Source organism: Astyanax mexicanus, chromosome 14, assembly GCF_023375975.1.
Source record: "Astyanax mexicanus isolate ESR-SI-001 chromosome 14, AstMex3_surface, whole genome shotgun sequence".
NCBI classification, from domain to species: domain Eukaryota; kingdom Metazoa; phylum Chordata; class Actinopteri; order Characiformes; family Acestrorhamphidae; genus Astyanax; species Astyanax mexicanus.
Genome location: NC_064421.1, coordinates 8260790 through 8288744, shown reverse-complemented (window position 1 = coordinate 8288744; position 27955 = coordinate 8260790). Strand labels below are relative to the sequence as shown.

Here is a 27955-nt window from a genome sequence, read left to right as displayed (position 1 = left end):
CCGTGGACTGAGGGATAATGAGGGATTTGATAGTGAGGTGCATGCTGTCAGGCTATGAGCGCGTCACGGAGAATACACGAAGAAACGGAATCATTTGCTTGATGACGAGCCACAAAAGAAATAGTAAACTATTTTATTGACATAGTTCAGTTTTTTCTTTTTCTATGTACAGTAAATATGGTGAGCAATATCATGAAAAAAGAGCAAAAAAAGCAAAAAATGCAAGAAAAACATGAATCAGAAAGCATTGTTTACATAAATACATATTTCATTGTCTGAAACTCTCAAAACGACAAGCTTTTAGTGCTTCTTTTTTTTGTCTGAGATAAGAAAATACAACACATGTTCTATTATATCAGGCTGTGCTGCTGCAATGCATGGTGTTCTCACTGCCAAATCGGAGTGGGGGTGAAATAGTAATGCTATTAATGCTATTGTTCTGTCAGTTTCTATTGTCTACTGTTGTTTTAGTACCATTTCTCATCCTTGACATCTCATAACTGCCTTAAAACTGATTTATGGGATTGTTACTGTTTTACTGACCACTAGATGGGAGTGTGGTGAAGGGAAAACCAGTTTTAAGCTGTGAAAAATCCTCAACAGTGAGGGACGTCCATAAAACCCAACGACTCTCATGTCTTCCTCTTTGTTCTCTGATAAGCCCAAGTCCCAAATGGTGTCACGAGTCAAAAGAGCTCTCATGTCTCGGCCATGTTTTATTTACCCCTACATTGTAAATGAATACTGAAATAATCCAGACTATGAAGGACCGCATAAGAAATCACGTAGTAACTTAAAAAAGTGTTAAACAAATCGAAATACTCTGTGAAAAAGCATTTAGGAGGATCTTATCTGTTGTGCTGCTGCAGTTTGTGAGGCTAGGAATTATCCTGTGCAACAGAGGTAACTCTTGATCTTCCTGATGAGAGCCAGTTTCATCATAATATTTTTGATGTCCTTTACAACGACAGTTAAAGATACATTCAAATTTAAGTAGTTCTCGCTATAATATGTATAATATTAGAACATTAGTCAAATAGACCAACTCTACCTCTTCACTACACAACTGATGCTCTCAAACATATTAAGAAGGAATTGGTGATCGGGAGATCGCAGGGAGTTCGAATCCCGGTTATGCAGCTTGCCACCATCAGCTGCCAGAGCCCTGAGAGAGCACAATTGGCCTTGCTCTTTCTGGGTGGGTACAGTAGATGGTGCTCTTTCCCCTCATCACTTCTAGGGTGATGTGGATCAGCACAAGACGTCTGTGAGCTGATGTATCAGAAACGAGTTGCTGCCTTTTCCTCCCAGTTTTAGCGCTGTGATGCTACTCGGCAATACTGCATCAGCAGCAGTTTGAAAAGACTTCACACATGTATCGGAGGCGGCATGCGCTAGTCTTCATGCTCCTTGTGCGGTGGAGATATACAGCTAAAACAGTGGGACAATTGGCCTAGCTAAGTTGGGTGAAAAATAAGAGGGAAAGAAATTCAAGTAATTAACTCTTGACGAGTTCAGCACAGCTGTTAACTGAAAGCTATTCCATAAAGCTGACTTAGGAAATCCAGCCAAGATGTTCAAAGCTGTCATCTAAGCAAGAGGTGCTACTTTGAAGAATCTAAAATATTAAACACATTCTGGTTTGTTTAACACTTTTAGCTTAATAAATAATTCCTTGTTATAATAATTCCCATAGTTTGGGTGATTTTAGTATTAATCTAAAATGCAGAACACTTATAAAATAATGAAAACAACACTGAATTTAAGGTGTGTCCAAACGTTTGACCAGAACTTATTAGACCTCACATGAGCAAGTTGTCTGGAAATGTTGGTGGCAATGGGACTCCATACAGCCTTCTGGATACAGCCAAGATTTCAGGACTACAGGACCACAAGTGCACCATTTGGGACTGGGGTTAAACAGCTGATCTGTACACTCTTAAAAATGAAGTTTCTTCAAATGGAGAATTATTTATATGATGCCTTGAAATAAGCTCTTTTAGTTTTATAAAGAACCTTTATAAGGTTATAATAGAGATGTGTGAGTGTGTAGAACCTTTAAATTGGTAAAGAACCTTTACATCAAGCTGTGGTTCTTCAGACCTTTATAAAGTTCTTTACACTCACACATCTCTATTACAAATATGATTCTTATGAAATACACTCTGCTGCAGTACCCAGCATGGCCAGGTCAACCTGATTGATTGATCATCTTAGATTTTATTCAACTTATTGTTGGTTTGATGGTGAACAAGTCTGACCAGCTTGTGTGAAAGCTGCTCTTTTGTAGGGGTGGGGCAATATATTAATATTGCAATATATTGTATAGCTTTAGATTATTTGGAGATTCATTATCTGTATATGCTGTCAAATATTAATATTTGTTATTGATGCATATGTGCTCTAAACTCCCTAAAACTCATCTTCCCTCATGTTTGATTTACTAAAATTGTTGCTTCATTACTCCACATGGTGGCGCTATATTCAAATGAATAGAGTAAACCTGTGGTGGAGAGTATTGGTTGGTAAATTCTGTGAATCTGACACCAATAAATTAATGATTTCTGGTACTATCTTATTTAGGAGTATTATATTCTCTTCAGTAATACAGATGCTGTGAAGTATTGTAGAGAATTGTCGGTAACACTTTCTATGAATGTCATCTCTATAAGACTCTATAAACATATTTATAACACATTATAATGCATTTATAAGTCATTATTAACATGGCTATTCATATTTATAAAACTAAAAATTAAAAAAATCATCATAGCCATGCTTATTAGGCATCATGAATTCCGATTATAATGCATTAATAGCTGTGCTTATAACATGTTATACGTCAATACCAAACTCAATACCAAACTCAGTCCCAGCTTGTAAGCTTGTGTCATGACTAAAACAGCTTCCAACTTATAAACACACTCTCAGTAATCCTATAAATATATTTTTAACCACTCATTAATTAGACTTGTCTTGAATATAATATTATTTATAGTCAATTATAATGTATTATAACAGGTCTTTGTGCGCTCTAAGTAAAGTGCCAGACTTTCATTGTGGGACTAGATTATTAATGATAGATATATACAAATTTAACATGTATATCATAAGCATAGCTTATAATGAATTATGATCACAAGTCATAATGCTTAATAAACATGGCAATAGTGGTTATGCATTTTTATAAATATTTATAGCCATGTTTATAATGCCTTATGAATGCATTATAATATATTATGAATATAGAAACATGAACATAGAATGTGTTACCGAATTGTCTTATGATATTATATATACACTGAGTATGGCAGAATTACAGTATCGTAATATCATCTTGAGATCATCTGGATTATTTAGAGGAATTGTTTAAAGCACCTTAATTTGTAAGAGTGTAGAGGTCAAAGGTCAGAACTAACTTGGTGACCATTATGTAATGCAATATGCTGAGGTCTACAGTAAAAATCTATACATTTATATAGATCTATATTGATGTACTGGTTATTAATAATGGTACTGATTTCAAGTTTTACAGTTAACTGAAGTGCCAGCAAATGTCATCTGCTGCATACTTTGGATTGGCTGAAAATGCAAATAACTGAGTAAATATTAAGGTTAATCTCTGTAAATGTGCTTTTTTTAATGTAATTCATTTTTACAACACTGTCTAAAGTTCTCTTTGGTATAATTTTAAGAGAAGCAGAAGCAAACAATCCAATCATGACAGGATGTGTCAAGTATGTACGACATTCAGCAATCAGAAAGCTTAGATTCATCTTTATTAATGTGGTAACACTTTACCTTAAGACTTTACTAAGTATCATGAAGTAATGCATTAAGTGATACAATAATAATACTCAACTATAGCTTATTAAACTTTTCACATGCGTGTTTTAACATGAACAATAAATTAGATACTACTAAATGAGTTAATTGGTAATTAGTTAGTTCTTCTCTTCTGCTTGTGACCTACAGCTATGAGTTTCTCATAGATTCCAAGATAATGCTTTACAAATGCAATCAATAGTCAGTGCTTATGAATGTGTTATGAAGACCCTTTTTACACAGCTTTTGAATAAAGTGGTTCAGGCTTTGCTTAGTGAATTTATCACCTTAATTAACTAAACCTTAATTAATGCAGTTAATGCAGTAACAATTTCTATGTATGTCATCTCTATTAGACTTTATAAACACTTTCATAACATATTATAACGCATTCATAAGGCATTATAATAATGGCTATAAAAAAAATTATAAATAGAAATGCATAACTTAATATAGCAATGTTTATTACCATATGCACTATGAATTGTGATCATAGCATAACATATAGCTGTGCTTATAATATGTATGTTAAAATAGTATATACAGTATATCTATCATTAATAATAAATATAGTCCCACAATAAAAGTCTGTCAGTTTACTTAGAGCGCACAAAGACACATTAATAGAAAGTGTTACATTGTAAGCCCAGATAAGTTATATTTGCTTAAAAAATTTGAGGAAACCAGTTGCCTTAAAAAGTAATGGGTAATAAAAAACTTAAGTTAGCACAACTTAGAACATCAAGTTTTTACAACAAAAGGGGAAGTTGATTTAACATTTTTATTTTTGTTATATTGTAAAACCAGATAAGTTGAGTTTACTTAACTTTTTTAAGGAAGCCGGTTTGCTTAATTTTATTTAAATAATGGGTAATCAAAACCTGAGTTAGCATACATTAAAACATCAAGTTAATACAACTAAAGGGGAAGTTGATTTAACTTTTTTTTTTAAAAATGTTATACTGTAAGACCGGATAAGTTGAGTTTACTTTTTTTTAAGGCAGCCGATTTGCTACATTTTTTTTAAGTAAATTTAACTTATCTGGGCTTACAATGTAACACTTTCTATTAATGTCTCTTTGTGCGCTCTAAGTGAACTGACAGACTTTCATTGAGTTAGCATCAATTAAAACATCAAGTTATTACAACTAAAGGGGAATTTGATTTATTTCTAAGGTAGCCCAGGGGGAATCACTACACACTGATGGTGAGTGTCAGTCAGAAACTGTTGGACACACCCAGTATGCAAATAGATTTTGTCAGAAGCCAATGGAAAAGAAGCTGTTAATGACAAAAGACTAAACTCAAAACTAAAACTAAAAATAACTAACTAAAAATAGTTGAGTAATGTTTAGAAATATCCAATTTTATGTCAAACAGACTTAAATACTTTGAGTTCAAACAGTTGGTACATGTTAACATGTAAAGTTTAGCATTATTAAAGCATTACTTCATGTCTTGTTCATGTAAACTAAAGCATTACTTCATAACTCAATGTAAAGTGTTACCATATTGACATTGAATTTTTAACATTAGCGCCAAGCACTAGTACTGAGCCTGTACTGGTGGGTTATGTTTATGAAATCTTACAGGTTTAATGATCATATCTAACCATGTTGCATTCCATGGCCGCATGTTAATGGAGATGCAGAAAGAGGTGTATATAGTATCTCTGGACTTGAGCAGGACGAATGAAAGGCTTGCTGGGTGAGTCTACTGCTACTGTCGAGGCCTAGACTTCGTTCTGCTGGGCGATACCAGTCGACACGCTGTTGAACTCACTGGCCCGAGTGGTCATGCCCAAGTACTGCTTTAGAAACTCGCTGAAGCGCTTCTGGTTGTTCCACTTCCGGGCAGACTTGCGGACGCCGATGAAGCCTCCGTACCTCTTCTGTAAAGACCTGCCAGGGTCCATGAACTTCCTGTAGCCGTACTTGCTCTTCAAGAAGCCTCCAAAGCGTTTGGTCAGATTTACTGGTGCACCATCCTGATCGTTCTCCATCTCTCTGCCCCCGTCCTCCTCATCCTCCCCGTCTCCCTCTGCGGACTGGGACTGCTGGGACTGCTGGGACTGGTAGGAGGCGCTATACTGGGTGCTTTGGCTCTCCCGGCCCAGTTGGTCCAGACCCATGGCCCGAGCCACGTGGTCAAACCTCTGCAGAGCGTTAGAATACACCAGGCCTCCGTCGCTCTGCTCCAGAGGCAGCACTGACTCCACCTCCTCTTCAGCTCTTTTCAGCATGGTGCCCCCTACTGACAGGGAGGCCTGCGGTCCTTCTTCCATGGCTGTGCGACACATCTCCCAGTTCAGGCCCGGTGAAGCCTTGCCACATTCCACCAAGCAGACCTGGGATCACAGTAACCACGCAGATATAATTAACCATTTCAGACCCTGCATCAGTTACAATGGACATCATGTAGTTTCACAAAACACTAACTGAGACATGTTGTCCTTTAAAAAAGTCCCACCCACTGCACTGGACAAAAAAAATCAACTCAACAACTCAGATATTAGAGCCTGTCAGCACTACAGAACAAATGAGGCAAAGTAATACAAGCTCATTTTTACTACAGCTCTGGAAAAAAAGAGCTCACTTAAAAATTATGAATTTCTTTGATTTTACCAAATTGAAAACCTCTGAAATATTATAAAGAGGAAGATGGATGATCACATCCCCTTTCCAGCGCTCTTAGCTGATGCTCCAAACAGGCTTACAATGCTAGTGACAGGGGCTTAGAGTTGCCTGTACAAAAAAAAATGGCTTTTTTGGATTTTTACATCATTAACAAGCTCAAAGTAGCTTTGAGAACTTTGACAATGCGTAGGTAGTTTATTTAAAAGTGGATAGCATCAATTCCAGCTGTTTCTGAAAATATCTCTATGGTACCACTTTAACCCTTGTGTGGTGTTCATATTTCAGCAAAATTAAGCAATTTTACATTAAAATGCTTTATACATGCTTGCTTCACCTAAATTGCAAGCAATATAAACAGCTTACATGGTTAATATTTGCCCTTTACCTTTCTTATGTTACATTTCTTTCAAAAAGTGCTACTCTTTTTTTTAATTAATTTTTAAATAAAATGTAAAATAAAATGAATTTAACTCAAGATATGAGTAGAAAATTTGTTTAGTTTCAAATTTACAAATGAAGCAATGTTTATTAGCCCTTGGCCAAACATACTGTATGTAATATAAATGTGAAAACGGGTCCCTGAACACCACAAAAGGGTTAAAACAAGGCTCCCTTATAAAGGCTTTATAAAGTAGTTTATTAAAGGTTGTTAAATTAAGTTGTGAATCCTTTAAAAACATTTATAAGCACTTTCAACACATAAATAGACAGAAAAACAGTGACAATAATGTTTTCAAATTTCTATTAAAATAATATAGAAAGTTATAAAATAATAAAGAAAGAATAAAGTTATAAACAAAAGACAAAGTAAAATAAAAAGATAAAGTAAGATAAGTTTAACAGTATAAATGAATGTGGAATCACTATTTGGTACATAACAGTCCACTGTTACCATTTCTATTTATGTGTTGTAGATGATAATTGGTGGTTTATAACCTAATTAATAATGTTAATAAACTCTTTTGTAAACTATTTATAAACAATTAATAAAGGAGCCTTATTTTAAAGTGGTACCAAATTAATTTTGCAATCTGGTCCCCTATCCTACCTATTCCTTTGTGTTTGTCATGCTGGGGGCAAAAAGAAGTAGGCTATTGGATGAAAGTTTGTACTCATTGTCATGTATCACTACACCACTAACTCCATTTCATACAAGATTTCTCCTTTAATGGACCCAAACGTAGTTCAGAACACATTTAAAGCACCTGTACTTTGTATATTATGACTTTATTTTACTTTAATTATAATATCTGTATCAATGTAATCAGTAATTCTGTGTAGTATTAAACACAGGGAAAGATCAATTCTGTACAGTGATTTTACACCTATTGCTAAAGATCTGAAGATTCATGATAAAAGGACATAAAGACGTTTGAAGGCCCCTTTTTTATTTTTTCTAGAGGAGCATGTCCTCATAAAATCATTTTTAAAGGTTACCCATAAACTGAACTGAACAGGTTAATCTTCAGTACAGTTCAGTCCATTCAGACTAAACAGTGCTGAAATTCAGAAATCCAGTAGAGGAGTGTGGCCTACAAATCATACAGTACATTAAGTGGCACATCAAGGAGAAGAGGGAGCACCCCTCCTCCACTTTCTTTCATCCAAATGAATCAATAATGCAGTCTGGATTAAAAGCTGGTGCTGTGTGAGGCAGTGAGTCACCAGCAGGGTGAGCTGGAGGTTAGAGAAAGGGAAGGGGAAGCTCAGAGAGAGGGATATGCCCTTTCTGGTCAGTCATGCTGTAAAGTGATAGAGAAGACCCCAGGGAGATCCTCTCTGATCCTCTGAGCACGCCATGGGCCAGCCATCCAACACTGCTTTCTGCACCACACCGCACCACGCCATGCCACGCTGTTACGTTTCTATTTAATTATGCACAGAGATAATTGAATCTCCACAGCTGGTTAGAGGAAAAAGACAATCTTTAACTAAATTAAAACGCCAGCCCCCTCAAACGCCTCCCATCAGGCTGCAGGAGAGATATGTGGATTATCTGTATGAATGGGTGCTGTAATTTAGTCTAGTATTTCTGGGTTATGGATGTAGTCATTTGAGCCTAATGTACTTATTATACCCCAAAAAAAACAGGTCATTTTGTTGCAGGAAATATTTACAATGTAATTAATGTATATAGTTATGTGTAAAACATCTGGCTAAATGGTTTAATGAAAATATATTTAGCTCCTCGAGTTTACCCGTATACATGAACATGCTATATTTTTTATGTTAGGTTTGTTTTATAAAATAGTTTTTATTGGATTACATAAAATACACATTTGATCCTCAGGCACAATTTAGTACTAGTACTAGACTTAGTACTCTGTGTAGAAACCCTTGTTGGTAAGCACAGAAGTCAGACCTTTCTTGTACCGACTCCTTTTTTTACAAGGTTTCGAGGATGTTGCTTCATGTCATCTCACACAGACTTTCTATGTGATTAAGGTCCAGAGCCTGGCTATGCTTCATCTTAAGCCACCAATTGATTGCCTTGGCCATATGTTTTGGGTCATTGTCATGCTGGAAGACCCATCCACGACCCAGGTTCTCTCATTCCTCTCATATCTCATTGGGATTGACTAATTATTTTCCCCGTAAAGACTAAGAGAGCACAGCAGTTTCTGAATCAGTTTCTCTGATTTTGCGATTTATAGGTTTATGTTTGAGTAAAATGAACATTGTTGTTTTATTCTATAAACTACAGACAACATTTCTCCCAAATTCCAAATAAAAATATTGTCATTTAGAGCATTTATTTGCAGAAAATGAGAAATGGCTGAAATAACAAAAAAGATGCAGAGCTTTTAGACTATAAATAATTAATACATTTTTGAATGTTCAGAAATCAATATTTGGTGGAATAATCCTGGTTTTTAATCACAGTTTTCATGCATCTTGGCATCATGTTCTCCTCCACCAGTCTTACACACTGCTTTTGGATAATTTTATGCCTTTACTCCTGGTGCAAAAATTCAAGCAGTTCAGTTTGGTTTGATGACTTGTGATCATCCATCTTCCTCTTGATTATGTTGTGGAGGTTTTCAATTTGGTAAAATCAAAGAAACTCATCATTTTAAAGTGGTCTCTAGTTTTTTTCCAGAGCTGTTAAATAAGCTGATGTTCAGTGAATACTGCTGCTGTCTTGTCCCATATCTGGTGTGTTTACACATTTTTGGCAACACTTCCTTCTTTGGTGAAGCACCAGACCAGGTGCTAGGGGCACGATTCGTAGTTTTAATAGCTTAATCATATAATGCTAATGTAGACAGGATGCTAATGCAGGTAGCTAGCATTATGCAAATGTGAATGATGCTAATTAATGGATAGCATCCACTGAAGCTGGATTGGTAGCATGCTTGGTCAAACTGTCCTGTTACTTCCATTAATTCAGTTAATAGACCATTTTATTATCACATTAATGTATATCTGATATGAAGGCATAACCAGGCGTCTCACCAGTGTGTTGAAGGTGAGGTCTTTGGGCAGGATCTGACCGCAGAACAGACAGTCCTTCTGACAGTCGCTGTGTCCAGGGACACACAGCCCCAGGAGCAGCAGGGTCCAGAGCGGCGTCTTCATTCTACACTGAGTAACGGCTGTGATGCAGGACACACTGCTTAGAGAGACGGGAAAAAAGAGAGAGCGATGAGCATTAATGGCTGATTTCCTCCATCATTACAATTAATATGACTGGATTAAAATGGGGGAAAAAACACTTAAAGCAAATTATGAGCCAAAACATCTCAGCAGGGCACAATCCTCAATGACATTTTACATCTGCTCTCTGATTAGTAGCACTGTAGATTGACCTTAGATTACGATCAGACAGGAGTGTTGTGAGTGTTTGAGACAGGAGTGTATGAGCGTGTGTGTTGGGGTGTATGTGTGTGCTTGTGGATGTGACAAATTCTGCATCTGCAAGTACTTCATTAGCAAAACTCATCATGGGCTGTAATTGAGGTTTGAATTAGTGCTCGTGGCATAATGAGACGTGAATGGAAAGAGAAGCCTGATATACGACGCAGAGAAGCTCATAGTAAATCCTCACACACTGAGGATATCTTACAAACCATAAACATCCATAAAATAGAATAGGAATAGAAGAGAATATTTGAGTTATGCCAACCTGTAAAATTATATTATGTTAAATTGAATACACTGCCTGGCCTAAGAACAAGTCCCCACCAAAAAACAATAAAAAATATTTAGTTGGAGCGCCTTGCAGCAGCATTGATGATGGTAGAGTCTGACCACTGCACAAAGCAGCTCTTCTCCATCCAGCACATCCCAAAGATTCTCAATGAGGTTAAGATCTGGACTCTGTGGGGAACTCTGTCAATGCATGTGTAAAAAAATTATGACCTCATGCTCCCTGAACCCTGAACTCTTTCACAATTCCAGCCCCATGAATCCTGGCATTGTCATCTTGGAATATGGCCGTGTTATCAGGAAATAAAAAATCCATTGATGGAATAACCTGGTCTATATTCAGTATATTCAGGTAGTCAGCTGACCTCCTTCTTTCAGCACATACTGTTGCTGAACCTAAACCTGCAGACCAACTGCAGCAACACCAGATCATGTCTGGCCTCTATGTTGTAGGCTGTAAGAGCAAGCATAATTTTCTGAGCTGCAGTAACTCTGTGCTGGCTGTGTTTTCTATACTGTTCACTCTAAAGCATTTTCTTTCTCCATCTAATATAATCTATATTTTGCCAAACACAAATCTATTTTATTCATCTGACCATACAATTCAAAGTAGGATTATTGCACAAACCATAAAATTGGCAAAACCCTGTTTACTGACCTATAAACACGTCTACAAGTTTCTTTATACACCCACTATATGGATACATATATTAGAAAAACTGTTCATTCACTGTTTCTTACAAATTCAAGGTTGGTAAATGACTAATATGTATTGTATTGTCTGTACTAAAAAAGCTTCATAAGCAGAGGCCAGGTAAAGCACCAGTAAATATTGGCAATGCGCTCGATACATGAAGACAACTTAGACCCTAGAAGGACTACAAGACGGATGCAGAGCTGGCTAACTTTCTCTTGAAAAGGCAAACATGACTTAGTATGCAGCCTAATATACTATATACCCACCTTTGGCACTGGCCATGATGCCAATAGGTTCATAGGTTAATCAACTCCAGAGAGTTCTCTTGTTTTGGAAGTAATTTACTTTACTCTACAAGTGACCGGGTGCAACTAAAAGAAGCTGAATGCAGAAGGTTTGTCCACAGATGTATTAGTGTACCTATATCTCTTTTACTGTAGTGTTTTTTCATTAAACACAAGCTCAAAGAACCCTTTGTTGCACCTTCGTTTAAAAGAGAGCAAAAAAGAATAAGAAACATAAGAACAAAGAAAGAAGAGTCTCTCACTCTCTTAAAGTGGTCATCAGCTCTGACTGGACTGATAGCAGATGATTGTCTTGGAAAGTTTACTGTAGGCTTTGTTAGATCTTTGTTGGCTTTGCTGGACATACTTTACCCATCAGTTCCTTCTTTGTGACGCTGAAGAGGAACTTAAAGGTCAATCGATTCTGAGAGATTCCTGAGAGTTTGTCAGGGTCTGAAGCTCAGATGTAACTCAGCGAGAATCAATACCAGCCTGAGATTTTCATACAGCCCGAGCAGGAGCTGAAGAAAAGGCCGGCTGAGTAATTATAAGAAGCAGAGTGAATTATGCACACAGTGTCTGTAAGGTGTAAAGGAACGGCTCATTGATGCCGCGCTTTTAAAATCCCCTTATTACGTTATATTGATTTTCTCAGAGATACCGCTCTCATCCTGCTATAGATTACTGTATGCTTACGTTACGTATCTAATCAGGTTCTGACTTAAGTGCACTCGTCCACATCTGAGGAGATGAAACGGACAGTCAGGAAATCTATCAGAGCCGACATCCCTTTCCTGCAATTCTTTCTTGGCCGTGTCTGTGAGGTTTAAGTGTACAGTCTTAAAAAACACAATGATACACAACAGTGACAGAGTCAGACTGCAGTAGTGCAGAGTATTACCACTGATTCACAGAATCGACTCAATCCTGATTCACAAGGTCCCAAATCGATTCATTTTCCGATTCAAGAATATATATATATATATATATATATATATATATATATATATATATAAAATATTTTGGTTAAAACTCAGGCTGCAATAGGGCTGAGTATCACCACTGGTTCACAGAATCGACTCAATCCTGATTCACAAGGTCCCAAATCGATTCATTTTCCGATTCAAGAATATATATATATATATATATATATATATATATATACTGTACATTCTCGAATCGGAAAATGGTATCACTACTGATTCACAAAATCAACTCAATCCTGATTCACAAGGTCCCAAATCGATTTGACTTCCGATTTGATTAATTTAGGAATATTTCAGTTAAAATTACAAAAGTTATGTTTCGATATGAAAGAGATTTTCAGAAAACTAATGTTGTAATTGTACAAGGAATACTCAACCTTCCATTGTTTGTGTTTAAATATTAGTGTTTATCTGAAGAATTAACCCTAGGGAGTTATATATAGTTATAAATATATTAGTAATTATTATTAATAACTAGTGGTGTCAGTCGATTAAAAAATTTAATCAAATAAATCACGACAATATTCTGTGATTAACTTGCAATAAATCGCATTTGTTCACACATCTACTCAAGATGCAAGTTTTTTATGTAATGAATATTTAAATGACTAAAAGAATGAAAGAATGAACTCTTTTATACAGTTTATAAAAACTGGATTGTACCAGTACATTTTCCATAACATCAACAAGTAAATACCTACAATCCTTAACCAGATTTTTCCATTACAGTACAGTAGATGTCCTTCTTATTTTATGTATTTTCATAATTTCCTCCTCTTTTTCAGTATAAAAATGAGGTTTATACTGTAGAAACAATTCTGTAAAAGGGAAATTTCTGTTGAATATTAGGTGAGGAATATCTCATAAAACACATTAAACATAATCAGTTTTCTTTATATTTTAATTTACTAATCATATCCACTTTTAATTATTATATTCTCAGCCTATGTCTAGATCCTTTTTTACATAACAGAATTGTTCTATCAGTATAATTCTGATTTAATCAAGGTGGGGTATTGAAATTTATCAGAATTAGATAATCTTTATTACATATTTACATATGTAAAGTATACTCTTCAGTTATTATGCTTTATGTATAAGTTTGAAGACACATGCAACATTTTTATTTCTATACTTCATACATCAATTTTAGCCACTATCATTAGCTCTGGCTTTACAAAAAAAAGCACCAAGAAAAACAGTCTAGTGATCTACTGTATCTCACAAGATCCAGATAATAGTGTCTTGACCAGCATGTTTGCTGGACGGGGGTCCACAGCAGCTGAAATCATCTAACATGAGGAAATGAGAATGAGGGCTCCCTCATTTTACTACAGTTATCCTTAGCTCATAATGGACTCAAAGCTTCTAAATCCAATTAGCAAATTAAATTACACCATTTAAAACAAGAACTGACCTGCGTTAGATAATTAACCAACTAAAACAGACTGAACCCATGACCTTTACAATGATCTCATGCTGTCCAAGACCAAAACCAGAAGACCCTCTAACAATAATGAGCAATGAATGAGTCTAAAGGGATAAACAGGGTAAAAATAAATAAAACCTTTAGCTACTGATTGTCTTTTTCTTTATGTAATGTTTTTTAATTTAGTTTAAATATTATTGTGTTCAGTGTTTTGAGAAGCAGTGTTTGAGAAGCTCTAGAGATTGCATTAGGCTTAAAAATGTAGCTTTTCAAAATCTAAGACAATGCAGAAAGAACTTATTAAATTCATACAGTCAGACTGAACGTGTATCCCAAAGAAAAACAACCAATTATAATATATATTACAATATTACAGTAACATTATAGGTTTATTGTAGAAAAAATAGCATTCTAAGGTAACTCTAGACTTGATACTTGAGATCCTGCAGCACATTTACCCACAGATGTTGAAGCTGGGCCTGTAGACTATGCTAAGCTGTTAGTGTCCCTCCTATCACTACTAGGGGTGGCTGACTCAAACAGAACCTGGATTCACCATTAAAGACTATACCCTTCCAGTCTGTTGCAGTCCAGAGGTCTCATTCATGACGCCAATGCAAACGGAGGTGATGTTGCTTGGTTGATGTACACTATGATGGGTAAATTCTCTCAGTCCAGTGATGTTCCCCCTCTCAAAGTCTGTCAACTGGGCTAAAAGTCTTTGAGAGCATCGTAGAGGCATATATAGCTGAGAACGGTCTCCAACCAAGAGGTTCACTACCAAAAAGTAACTTCTGAGAGCGTTATAGTCAGAACAACACCAGTACTCATCAATTGGAAAAACTGGTGGCCCTGTTTTACCAAATACCCACAAATCAAAAAATCAAAGGAATCTCCATTTAAAAAGCCAAAATTTTGTACAACACATATCAAGAGGCGGTTCACATTCACAAATGTAAGTGAGCTGTACCTGTGTGTAAAGTAAATGACGCCTCACGTGCACACACTGATACGTTTATAAACGTTGTTTTCTTCACCAACAACAAAAAAAAAAACTCATATTAGAGAGACGACTCATAGCTTTATAAAGGGAAATAGATGCATTAGCTGCTCATATTTGGAGCATCTTTAGCTGGAGTGGAGAGTAAACAGCTGGTCTGAAGTTCATGCTCAGGTGGAGGAGGTGAAAAAAAGGCCAGGCGGTTTGCTTTTGCTGTTTTTGCAGCTATAGCTGCACAGCTGCACCAAGAGCTGCACCAAGAGTGTGAGTACGCGAGAGAAGCACGTAGCGCTAATGCTAATGCGTAAAAGCAAAAAGATGCATAAATTCCGATTTGACCGTTCACATTCATGTTGCATGTCCATTAATCAGATACGTATCTGATTAAGGACCACATATGAAAGTGACTTAATTCTGATTTAAAAATGGATTTTGCATGTTCACACAGCCATGAAAAAATCAGATTTACATCACTTCAGCCTGGTAATGTGAATGTAGCCTTAGTAGACTGTAAATGAATCCAGCTAGCAGCTCTAAATTGTACACTATACAGGAAAATATGCTCTATACACCAAGAGACCACAAGAGACCATCAATGACATCATTTTTACTTTTATTTTACTCAGTGTTTAAATTTTACACTGTCTATTCTCTTACTACTGACAAAAATAATCACTGTTTTCTGAGCCACCTGTTCCCAGACATCATCTTTTGTAGCTTCATTCTGAAACCCAACATTAAAATAAAGCTAGACGTCGGTCTATAATCTGAATGGGATGCGTCACGTCTCAGGCCCATTTCTTCTCCTGAAAAGATACACTCAATCACTCCAGACATGCCTCCTCTGGAGACGCAGCTCCACGCTGCCAAACATGGTTGGCTAAGAACACAATTGCTCAATTAAGCTTGAGAGGCAAATGGTGCTTGTAGAGCGTCGAGCATGGCTCATTTCACCATCGCTGGTGTCATAGTCAATGATCAACACCAGGGGGATTCTCAGTGGCAGACAATGGAGCATTCAGTGTAGTTCAGACTTTGTTATTATAGATGTAAATGACTTCGTGCTCAGAGTCTGGAATCCCACAGATGCAGTAATTCACACCAAACAGGTGCGGAGGACCACTCTAGCGCTTCTTGCCGTAAGTGGAAGTGAGCGCCTGAGTGTGAAAGTGTGTACTTAAACAGCAATAACACAAAAACAGGACCCCGGGACTCTGAAGGAGGCTGAATTTGTGGAGAAAACTCATGCCTTGGAATGCTGCTTATGCAGTATAGAAAAGTGTGCAACTTGTCATATTAGTGTAAAATTCTGTAATCTTACACTAGTACCTCAGTCCATACTTGAGCGGCACGGTGGCTTAGTGGTTAGCTCGTTCGCCTCCCAGCACTGAGGTCTTGGGTTCAAGTCCCTATCCCTATCCCTATGATGTGTAATGTGCTTTTGTGTAAAACGTGTAAATTATAAAGCGTCCTTGGGTTTCAAGAAAGGCGCTATATAAGTTTAACTTCATGATTATATGATTCTCCCACTTCCAGTGAGGGTTCCAGTGAGGGCATGTCCAGAAATGTGTCCTGAAATCCAAAAAGGTGGAACCAAAACCAAAAAATAAATAGGTCCTTCAGTGCAAACTGGGAGCCTCTGTGCAACTCCCTTAGTTGATAATGTGACATATATTTTTCTGACGGTTCCACTAAAACTGGTGCAATTCTGATCTTTTAGTCCAATGATGCACCCTCTCTCAAAGTCTGTCAAATGACAAAATGCCTTTAAGCACACCGTAGAGGCATATTTAGCAGAGAACGGTCTCTCACCAAGAGGTAGTAACTTTGAAAAAGTAATGTCTGAGAGAATTTTAATCAAAACAACAGCAGTACCCAGCAATTGGTGAAACTGATGGCCCTGTTTTAGCAAATATCCACAACCTGCCTGACATGTACTTGAAAAAGAATTAAGAAAATGAGCATAAAGTCTGAAAAATCTAAGGAATCCCCATATAAAAAGTCCATAGTCTGGACAGTTGAAGTCAGGTAATGAGTACCGATGTAATGTAATTTGTGTACTATAAATGAATCCAGCTGGGTCACTAAAAAGCACCAAGGTTCTTATAAGCCTGAAAGGAACCAGGAGTTGTTTTGGTCAAAAAGGACTAAAAAAGCACTTAACACCCTATTGTACACCCTGTGCAAGGCACATGGCGATGCTTATTGCTATCTTACACACTGTCAACAGTTTATTTTCACGCCTTGCACCTGCGCCGTTAAAATAGCGTTGGAGTTCAGCACACATACACCCATGCTCATTACACACACGGATGCACTGCAGCCTGCAAATCCAGCTTTTACATCAACAATAAACAGAATAAAGAATATTCCTTTAAATTACCTGCTGGCGGACCTTCACAGTGTGAACGCACAGGTCAGTATCCTCTTCTGAGAAGCGTAGAAGCGCCGCGCTGTTAAGATATCAATGCGCTAAAGTCAGAGCACAGCTGGCTCTTAAAGGGAATGACAAGTGGCACAATAATTGGTTTATTTCATGTTTGGTCCAAAACACACCCATGATTAATACTGTGAAAGGCATTTTTTTGTACCCTCACGAAACCAAAGACACACAACACATCCTAAATCAAGCTGCATGATGCGCAATTAAACTGTGCGCTATGGATCCCTAAAATAGGGCCCCTAAAGTGTGAATTACTTTGCCAACTGTAGGGGGTAAGAAGGTATGGAGGTAGTAAGAAGGTTCTCGGTATCTGAATGTCCTGCATTAACACTTGACTACAGAAAAAAAGACTACAGAAACTCCACTACTCTGGCGGCCCTTCAGAGTGTGAACGCACAGGTCAGTATCCTCTGCTGAGATGTGTAAAAGCGTCGCGCTGTTAAGATATCAATGCACCAAAGTCAGAGCACAGCTGGCTCTTAAAGGGAATGACAACTGGCACAATAATTGGTTTATTTCATGTTTATTTCATGTATAGTTAAAATAGGGTTATTAAAATGTGAATTACCCTAGCCAACTGTAGGGGGTAAGAAGGTAAGGAGGTAGTGAGAATGTTCTCGGTGGCTGAATGTCCTGCATTAACACTTTAAAAAAAGACTACAGAAACTCCACTACTCAAGGGTTGTTTCACTGTTCTAAATACAGCATGGATCAATGGTTTAAACAGGGCTGTAGACTAATTTGTGCTGGGTTAAATGGGAAACCACTGAGTTAGAGTTCTGAATTGTTTCGCAAATTGAACAATTGAAAGAATATTGAACTTTTAGTGATTTTTCAATAGTTTTTACACATCTCTGTCGCTGCTAGGTTCAGAAGTGTCCACCACCAATGCCAATAGAGGCTCTGTGGTCAGAAACAAAAGGTCTAAATATGGTCACTTTTACAGGGACAACGAAATGAGTGTCTTCAATAAGTATGTCTATATATACAGAATTGACAGAATCTAATACACAATTGTACTGGTTTTAAATAATCGCACTGCTTATGTATAAGGTGTAACAGTAATGTGCCACATTATGCAGATAGATAAACATTTAACCAATGAACAATAAACAAAATTACAAGTGAGCTGAAAGTTGATTTCAGCAGTGATTATTGTGAGCTTAAGGCCATGATGTGCTTCAAACAGATGAGCTACATCCCAGAACTGTATTCACCACCAATGAGTCACTGCAGGGTTTCAAAGTGGCTACTGAGAGAAGCAGGGTGAGATATGTCCAGTAACCCAGCAAGCACTGGTCTGGATGGCTGCTGCTGTGGAGCTCCCCAAACACATCAGATCACTGCAAAAGTGCAGCAGAAATCAATGCAAGATATTGTCCAGCATGTACCAGGCCTGAGTGCTTTTACCACCCAATAGCTGATTTAAGATTGCCATTAACATCGGTTGTAGACTGAAAGCATGCGACCAATGGAGCGAGTAGAGCCGCTGCAGAGGTCACAGTGTGGAGTAATGAGCTTTACATGTTCTCCTGTATCACTGTGGCCTCTGAAAAGAGACCAAACACTTGGGGAGCAGTTCTGTGGGCTCTTGGGCATGGGTCGTGATGTTTGTGAGAGGTTCTGTGTGGGCCTGGCTTTAAGTACAGTATATATACACTCCCCTCCATAAGTATTGTTTTAATTTAATGTTTTAATTCTTGACACAAGAAGTAGATACACAGCGCTGTCTCTGTGTCCTTGTGATTAACAGGTTGCTACTGCCTGAGAAGCACGAGGGGGAGGGGGAATGTGAGGGGGGGAGGGCAGGAGTAAACACGAGGTAACCGCATGACCTCCATCCACATGGTTGGGCACGTGCTTGTAAATGCATGGGTTGAAAGCTGTGCACCTCAATCCAGTACAGTTAAGTTACAGCTGAATTCACGCTTTTAATCCCAGAAAAATGCTCTTATTTACTTTTTAAAAAGCCATTTAATGCCAGAAGGGACGATTACTGTTGTTTTGCTGTTTTTCTCGGGTTTTAAATGCTCGGTGCTGACTCCGCTCTTGATCTACAGGCGACTTCTGCCTGTAGTAGAGAGTCAATTACCTTTGTCTCTCTCCCTATTTTAGCAATCTTTAGTGCTCCGCGCAGCTTGATTTAGGGCATGGCAGTGTGTCTTTGCTATCGTAATGATGGGAAAAGTACATCTTTTGTAGCTCGAAGCGTGAAAAACATGTACTAATTCTCCTAAATAATTATAGAAGTTTTTTGGGTGTAACATGAAATTAACCAATCAATCAATCAAACTTGATATTCCCTTTAAGAGCCAGGTGTGCTCTGACTTTGGCAGATTGCTATTTTAACAGTGCAGCACCTCTGTACTTCTCAACAGAGAAGACTGACTTGCTCATGCTGGGAAGGTGCACAAACAGGTAATTTATAGGAAGAGCAATGTTATTTTATTGTGTATTCTGTTTATTGTTGATGTAAAAGTTGGGTTTGTGCATTGCTGTGTCTTTGTTTGTGTGTGTGTACCAAACAGGGCGTGTGCACGTATTGGGAGCCAAGATAGCAATGAACGTCTGACTGTTAACTAGGTTGTTTTCAGTCAGTAACGCACATGTATTTTTTGTTGCCAAGATAGCGATACCGCAGAAATGTACCTGAACACACCTCGTTTTGAGACCTAGAATTAGTAAATTTGCATGTTCTATTTAACACAGGAATCAGGTTTCAGTCTAACCAGGTGTAATCGGGCTCAAATATTTTATACAAGGTTGGAATGCTGGTCTGGTTCAAACAATATGGAATTTCAATTGATCAGCTGGTAAATTATTAGTCTTTTATGCTAGCGTAAGCTGTAACATTTGCACTCATGCTGTATTTGGTTGTAATGTTCACTAATGTTAGTGCTGAAATATTAGTGATTTAATCTGTTGCAGAGATGAAAAGAGAAGCTGCTTTTGTACAAATGTTATTATGTTATCTTATCCTGGTAACAAACTGCATACATTTGAGTATTTATTTATTTATTACAAATCGAGCAAAACCCTTAAAACAAATTGGTCGTTTAATCGTCAAAACTTTCTTTGGAATAAATATTTAAAAATACTAAAAGTTTCTGTGTTTTACTTTGAGGTTTAAATGTAATTTCAGTATGACCTCACCTTTGGACCCCACTGTACCTGTGTCTAATTATCCCATTGACCCTTTAAAAGCTCAGTGAATCAGCAGCAATTACAGGCCAATAGATCACACACGACGTGATGAGTCATTTTTCTTACTTATTTTACTCCTATTTTAACTGTATAGAGCAGCTTGGAATATTATTATGAAACAGAAGCACACAGCAACTCACAGTAAAACGATTAAACACGGTTTAATATATTAAATATATATAATATATAATATATTATTTAGTATAAATTAACTATATATGGTTCTAACTCTAATAAAGTTACTGAGCACAAGAGGAAATGAGTCAGGATGATGTTCTTTGTCACACTTACTTATCTTATCTCTTCTTAAATATATGCTAAGGGTGAATGTCAAAACAATGTAACTTTTGTGTTGCAGCATAGCAATTTAAATTTCATATAAACACTGTGTAGCAATACATTATTCAATATTTACTCTAAATGAACACATTACTACCCGTATTGAGGAATATCATCCTGTAAGACCTCCACACGGTCTTCTTTTCAAGGGACTGAATACACTTTTTGCATGTTCAGCAATTAATCAAATATTAAATATATTAATTTCATTTAATATTTATCATATTGTCTCCATATTTAGCTGAGGTAAAGCTTAATCATAATGTATCTCAACATGTCTGCAACCAACCATGTTTTCATTAAATGCTAATTTAACTAAAATTAGCATTTAAAATTGGGTGGATGCATGATTGATGAAAAAAACAGTGAAAATGAAAGGTGATCAAGGTGTAGTCTGAAGTCTTATAAACATTATAAATAGTCAAATCTAATACCACCTTATAAAAAGTGTCTCTAGTAATTGTGTAGTTACACATTTACAATCAATGTAACAAGTAATGTGCTGATGTGATATCAGTGTAACTCCTAGTGAAGTATTTACTGTTACAGATCAATTACAGTTGTACATGTTATGTGATTGCACATGTATTAGCAGAATATTCAATCAATTTTCCCATAATCAAAAGTGAATAATGATTTTTAGCTTTAAGAAAACAATTAGATCTCTAATGACTTACCAGAAAAGAGCTATTGAAGAAATATAAATATATTAATATATATATACTACACACCAGTGCATGTTAAAATTATTTTACTCTATAACATTATTAAGTCAAAATTGACATAACACACTAATAGTTACATGTATTGTTAAGGTGTAACTACACGGTTATTAGCAACACATATTATAAAGTGGAACAAAAGATCTCTTTTTTTTATTTTGGTCTTTTTAAGGACCTAAACATTGTATTCTAATAATGGCCCTTGGTACAGAGATGGTTCTTTCATGGAATCACTAGTAAAAAGTCTTGCATCACTGAAATAACTCTTTATAGCACAGTGTGAACAAAGCGAAACCCATGGAATCAATGCTTCATGCATTCTTTAAGGAATCTTATCTTGCTAACGGTTTTTGAGTATTAAAGCGTCACTAGATGCATAAATCCACAGTAATTTGGAGTTGTTCAGTAATGCCGGGTTGTCAGCCCACATTTACGTATCTGTTCAGCAGCGTGACGGAAGATTAAGCTCATGTCCTGCAGTTTTTCATCTCGTCGTTCAGCCAATTGTGAAAATCCAGCAGCACCAGCTGAGAGAACAGCTAATCGACAACCCATTACACACTTTGCACGGCTTACTGGTCGGGATAACCATTACTTCTATCTGAGAACACTATTGGACTATATATTAAGTCTGCATTGAGTGTATATATATCTATATATACATCTCTGGAAACAATTAAGAGTTTTTGAATCAGTTTCTCTGATTTTTGCTAATTATAGGTTTAAGTTTGAGTAAAATGAACATTGTTATTTTATTCAATGAACTACAGACAACATTTCTCCCAAATTCCAAATTAAAATATTGTCATTTAGAGCATTTATTTGCAGAAAATGAGAAATGGCTGAAATAACAAAAAAGATGCAGAGCTTTCAGACCTCAAATAATGCAAAGAAAACAAGTTCATATTCCTAAAGTTCATTATCTTGGCATGTTCTCCTCCACCAGTCTTACACACTGCTTTTGGATAACTTTATGCTGCTTTACTCCTGGTGCAAAAATTCAAGCAGTTCAGTTTGGTTTAATGGCTTGTGATCATCCATCTTCCTCTTGATTATATTCCAGAGGATTTCAATTTGGTAAAATCAAAGAAACTCATCATTTTTAAGTGATCAAAAACTGCAATAATGCTCACTGTATATGTCATGTATTCCCTCCCCAGTGATGTTTTTCATTTATCCTATCTACAATAACTCTATATTCATCCTGATATGATACCTTACTGTCATTATACTCTACTAAAAATCAATATACTCCTACTTGAGTCATGTGATTTATTTGTACGTCACTGCAAATCGATAAAAGCTTTGGCCAAATGTCACTAATGTAAATGCAGTATTTCTCACTCCTTAGTATTGCCTTTATAATGACTGACTTCAGGTCCAGAGCAGCACTGACATCACACTGTCTCACAGCTGATGATTAATAATAAGGACAATGGTACTGACATTGGTTAGCATAGTCATGTACAGTAAAATTACAGTACTTTCTGATTCTCTGTAATTACAATAAATTACTGAGTGTTAACCTGTGTTTATTTTACTGCCATCCTCATTTGTCTTTTCTTGTGTCTCTTATCTAACATATGTCTATATCTTTGACCAAGTTTAGAGTCTATTTTCATTCTTACACTGAGTAAAATTTACTTTAACCCTTGTGTGGTGTTCATATTTTTGTTACTCGTTTACTTTGTTACTTGTATTTAATTCAGCAAAATTAAGCAATTCTACATTAAAATGCTTTACACATGCTCGCTTCACCTACATTGCAAGCAATATAAACAGCTTACATGGTTAATATTTGTCCTTTACCTTTCTTATGTTACATGTGTTTGGGGGGGGGGGGGGGGGTGTACAGTGTGTGTTTATGGAAAATGTGTTTTGATATATGTTTTTCACAAAAAATGAGCCAATGCCAATGAGTTTGAGTTAGAAAAAATATTTTATTAGTATCATTTGATGAAGGGTTAAAAAGGTTTGCCAATTTTCTGCATTTGCTTTTTTTTAAAGTAAATTTACTTTCAGATAAATTGAAGTAACTTCAACTCGCTTTCAAGACTTAAACGTTACACAGTGTAAATAAGTGAACTGAACTCAATCCTTTCTTTTAGTAAACTTTACTTCATTTAAAAATGTACTTTAAATCAATGACTCCATTTTTTTAGCATTCCTGTTGGTCCATTCATCAAGACAAAACAGCTGACTGATTCACGTGCTGTCGAAAAGGTGTTTTTTAACATTTATTTATTTATTAATGCACAGAATGTGCAGAAAATGTTTTTCTCTTTTCTCCAGTCTTAAACACATGGCCAGATTTCCAAACAGCAGCAGCAAACTGTTAAAGAAGGCGATTTATAGGCTTTATCTGCTACAGCTGGCAGTGAACAGGCAGTGAACTGCACAGTGCTGGCCCGTGTGCTCGGCTTATCTGCACTTTTTGGCCCAAAACAGAGAAAAGCGCAGCTCCTCTCAGAGTATTTTACCACTCTGTCAATATTCCCGTCCAGAGTCAAAGAGGAGCCCTAATTTAACACTGTAGAGAGCAGCTCTCCTCCTCCCGGACTCATGATAAGCGGAGCAGAGGCTCGGTCCTCCGAAGATTTGCACTGATCTCAGTATGAATCGATCGATGAAACAATAATGAGAGCATCACCAGAAATACGAGCCTGTCATTGGACAAGACGGGAACTCCATCCTAACCTGCTGCATAGGAGCCCGACATCTGCTGAGCCCAGTGTTTAAAGTGTGATCTGACATTTACGTTAATTTAGCTTTTATAATGCATATTTGATACATATTTATATTTATTCATTTTTAGTGCAAACTAACACATCAAATATGAGATTAAAATGGTGAAATCTTATTTATTTTAATCATAAAATATGTAAATTGTATGTTTTTGGTACATATTTAATACTATAATTTATATTTTAATAAAGCTAGTTGCTATTTAGATTAGTAGAAAATTGCACACATGATTTTCACATCAAAATTATGGTATTAATTTATGGTATGTAATCAGCACAATCATGATTTTAATCAATGTAAACTAAAATACATGACATGAACTGATCAATAGTACAATAATAATGAGAGCATCACCAGAAATATGTGTCTGTCATTGGTTTGGATGGGAATCACATTGTGACGTATTGAGTAGGACTCGTCTGCTGAGACCAACAAATGGTCCAGTGTTTAAAGTAAGATCTGATATTTACATTAATTCAGCTATTATAACACATATACCTTTTTAGTGCAAACTAAAACATCAAATATGAGATTAAAATGGTGAAATCCTATTTATTTTAATCATAAAATATGTAAATTGTATGTTTTTGTACATATTTAATACTATACAATTCTATTTTAAAAAGTCAGCTGGTATTTGAAATAATAGAAATTGCAATTTTTACAAGTTTAAAGACTGCATGTATAATTACCACATCAAAAAATGGTAATTTATGGTAATAAATCAGCACAATCATAATTTTAGAACTAAATTAATTTGTAAACTAAAATCCATGACATGAATTGATCAATAGTACAATAATAAAAGCATCACCAGAAATATGTGTCTGTCATTGGTTTGGATGGGAATCACATTGTGACGTATTGAGTAGGACACGTCTACTAAACCTGACAAACAGCCCAGTGTCCAAAGTCATCTAATTACTTTATGTGAAAAGTAAAATGTCAAATACTACATTAAATTGGTTAAATCTTACATATTTTAATCATGAAATGTAAGTTGTATGTATTTTTATATATTATATACTGTGAAATAAATAAAACATCAACTGGCTTTTGGTTTCCATCTAAAATAAGCAAGCAGAGATAATATGATATGGCAGAAAATGTGTTTTTAACAGTTTTAAATGACTTCATGCATGATTTACACATTAATTAACGGTAATTAATGGTAATAAATCAGCACAATTATCATTTTAAACAATGTAAACTAGAATCCATCAATTGATCAAGGGTACAAGAATGAGAACATCATCAGAAATATGTGGCTGACATTGGTTTGGATGGGAATCACATTGTGACGTATTGAGTAGGACCTGTCTGCTAAAACTGACAAACATCCCAGTGTCCAAAGTCATCTGATATTTAGATTTATGTGTCTTTCTTTCTTTTTGTTAAAAGAAAAATATCAAATACTAGAGTAAATTGGTGAAATCTTACATATTTTAATCAAAAAATGCAAATTGCATGTATTTCTTCATATATTCTTACTATGAAACAACTAAAACATCAGTTGGATTTTGGTCTCTATCTAAAATAAGCAAGCAGAGATAATATGATATGTCAAAAAATGTGTTTTTAACCATTTAAAAAACAACTTTAAGCATGATTTCCACAATAATAAATGGTAATATATGGTATTTAATCAGCACAATCATCATTTTAAACAATGTAAACTAAAATCCATGACATGAACTGATCACTAGTACAGTAATAAGAGCATCACCAGAAATATGAGCCTGTCATTGGATCAGACGGGAACTCCATCCTGACCTACAGCGTTAAACCTACTGAACCTACTGGGTATTATCGGCTGAGCCACAGGCAAGCCTACAGTGTTGATTTAGACTTTCTATTAAATAACAGTGTAAAACAGATCTAAAATTCAGATCCACACTCTTTATGGAAGCTAAAATATAAAATCTGACATTTGAATAATTAAAAAATGCTAGTTTTTAATCAAAAATATCATATTTAGCATTTTTTGACTTAAAAGTCATCTGCATTTAATTTTTGAACATTGTATAAAACAAAGCAAGTAGAGCTAAAAGTACTGAAAAACTGATAAAAATACTGTATTTACCATTTCAAACATACACGTGATTTTCACATCAATAAAATATATTATTAAGGATGTGCCACATATACAGACACTGTGTTTTCAATAAATATTTTCAAATTGTAGTTTAAAATGTATTTTTCTGTAAAACAGAAGACATTAAACCACGATACATGTAGACTATACATTTTATTATCTATTATATAGAGAAGAAAAGTGACAAAAATCGATTAAAACTATTTAAAATTCAGTTTTTTTGTCCAAAAGATTTTATTTTAGCTACAATCTAAAATTTAAATTTTGGTTCATTCCTAGATATTAAAATACAAATTTGCATTGATATATTGTATCAAATTCCTGTGGAAATTACACATTTGAAGGATCAATTCAGTGCATCACTTTTTTTTCAATATTTAAACACCTCTTCTCATCTACTACATTTTACATTATAAAACATTTACAATCATAAAATCAATTGACTTCAATACCTTTCGATTTAAAACTAAAGATCTAAATCAGGTCTATTGACCTCCACCCCCCGCCCTGAACGTACCTGTGCTGAGTGTGTATCAGGCACCTGTCCTGAGGAGATGGAGTGAAGAGCAACAGTAGCCTCCTATTCTCTGCTTCTGCGTTTGTATCAGAGAGGATGCCGCTGCTCAGCCCCTCTTATAGGGACACACCCCTCAGTGTAGTCCAACCCCTGCCCCCCCTTTCAACAACTAACTGAGGGGGGAAAAGAGCCGGAGCACTACGCCCAGCGTCACGCTCAATGAGTTCAAACCAACCGGGCTAAAAATATACAGCTAAAAGACCCCCCACCCCCAACACACACCACCCACCTTACTCCACCATCACACACCCTCATCCCATCACCATACACAGACCCTCACTTCTCAAACTTCGTCCTTCAGCTGTTCCATCCAAACAGTATATCCGATATTTTAGATTTTTCCAATAAAAAAAGCTTCAGTTTAGAGGAGTCTAACACTGTTCTCATCATAAAAAGACACACCAGTAAATTCAGCTCAGCTCAGATTAATCAACTCCGACTCAGACCCTGAAAAATATATAACATAGGTTTGATAGGTTACAAAAAACGAAATATATATTTTTCTGTATTCCTGTTTATTACCAGTTAAATCCAACCAGAGGTGACTTTACAACCTAAACATTTTACTCCACATTGCATTTACTGTTGTTAAAAAAAAAAAAAAATATATATATATATATATATATATATATATATATATATATGCCTGCAATGTCAGAATTATATACATATGACAAACACACAACAACATCAATACATATGACAAATAATATATCCTACATTTTCACAGTGAGGTGTAAAGAGGTTTAAGATTTGCCATCAGCAGCCGAAGTCCGAGAGACAACAACTGGCACTCAGCACAGGTCAGCGCTGATACTCACAAG

At 36.0% G+C, this 27955-nt stretch overlaps 1 protein-coding gene across 2 annotated transcripts; it reads right to left on the bottom strand.

The window, feature by feature from the left end:
* Positions 1 to 117: 117 nt before the first annotated feature.
* Positions 118 to 27152, bottom strand: pnoca (prepronociceptin a). Of its 2 annotated transcripts, none has more exons than XM_022672500.2 (3): positions 27072 to 27152; positions 9918 to 10077; positions 118 to 6172 (listed from the first exon to the last, which is right to left on the bottom strand). In XM_022672500.2, the coding sequence occupies exons 2-3, from the start codon at positions 10038 to 10040 to the stop codon at positions 5558 to 5560; spliced, it is 738 nt and encodes a 245-aa protein (XP_022528221.1). In that variant the 5' UTR covers positions 10041 to 10077; positions 27072 to 27152; the 3' UTR covers positions 118 to 5557. The 2 variants fall into 2 exon arrangements, with proteins under 2 accessions (XP_022528221.1, XP_007248524.1); XM_007248462.4 differs by having other exon boundaries at positions 9918 to 10074.
* Positions 27153 to 27955: the final 803 nt, after the last annotated feature.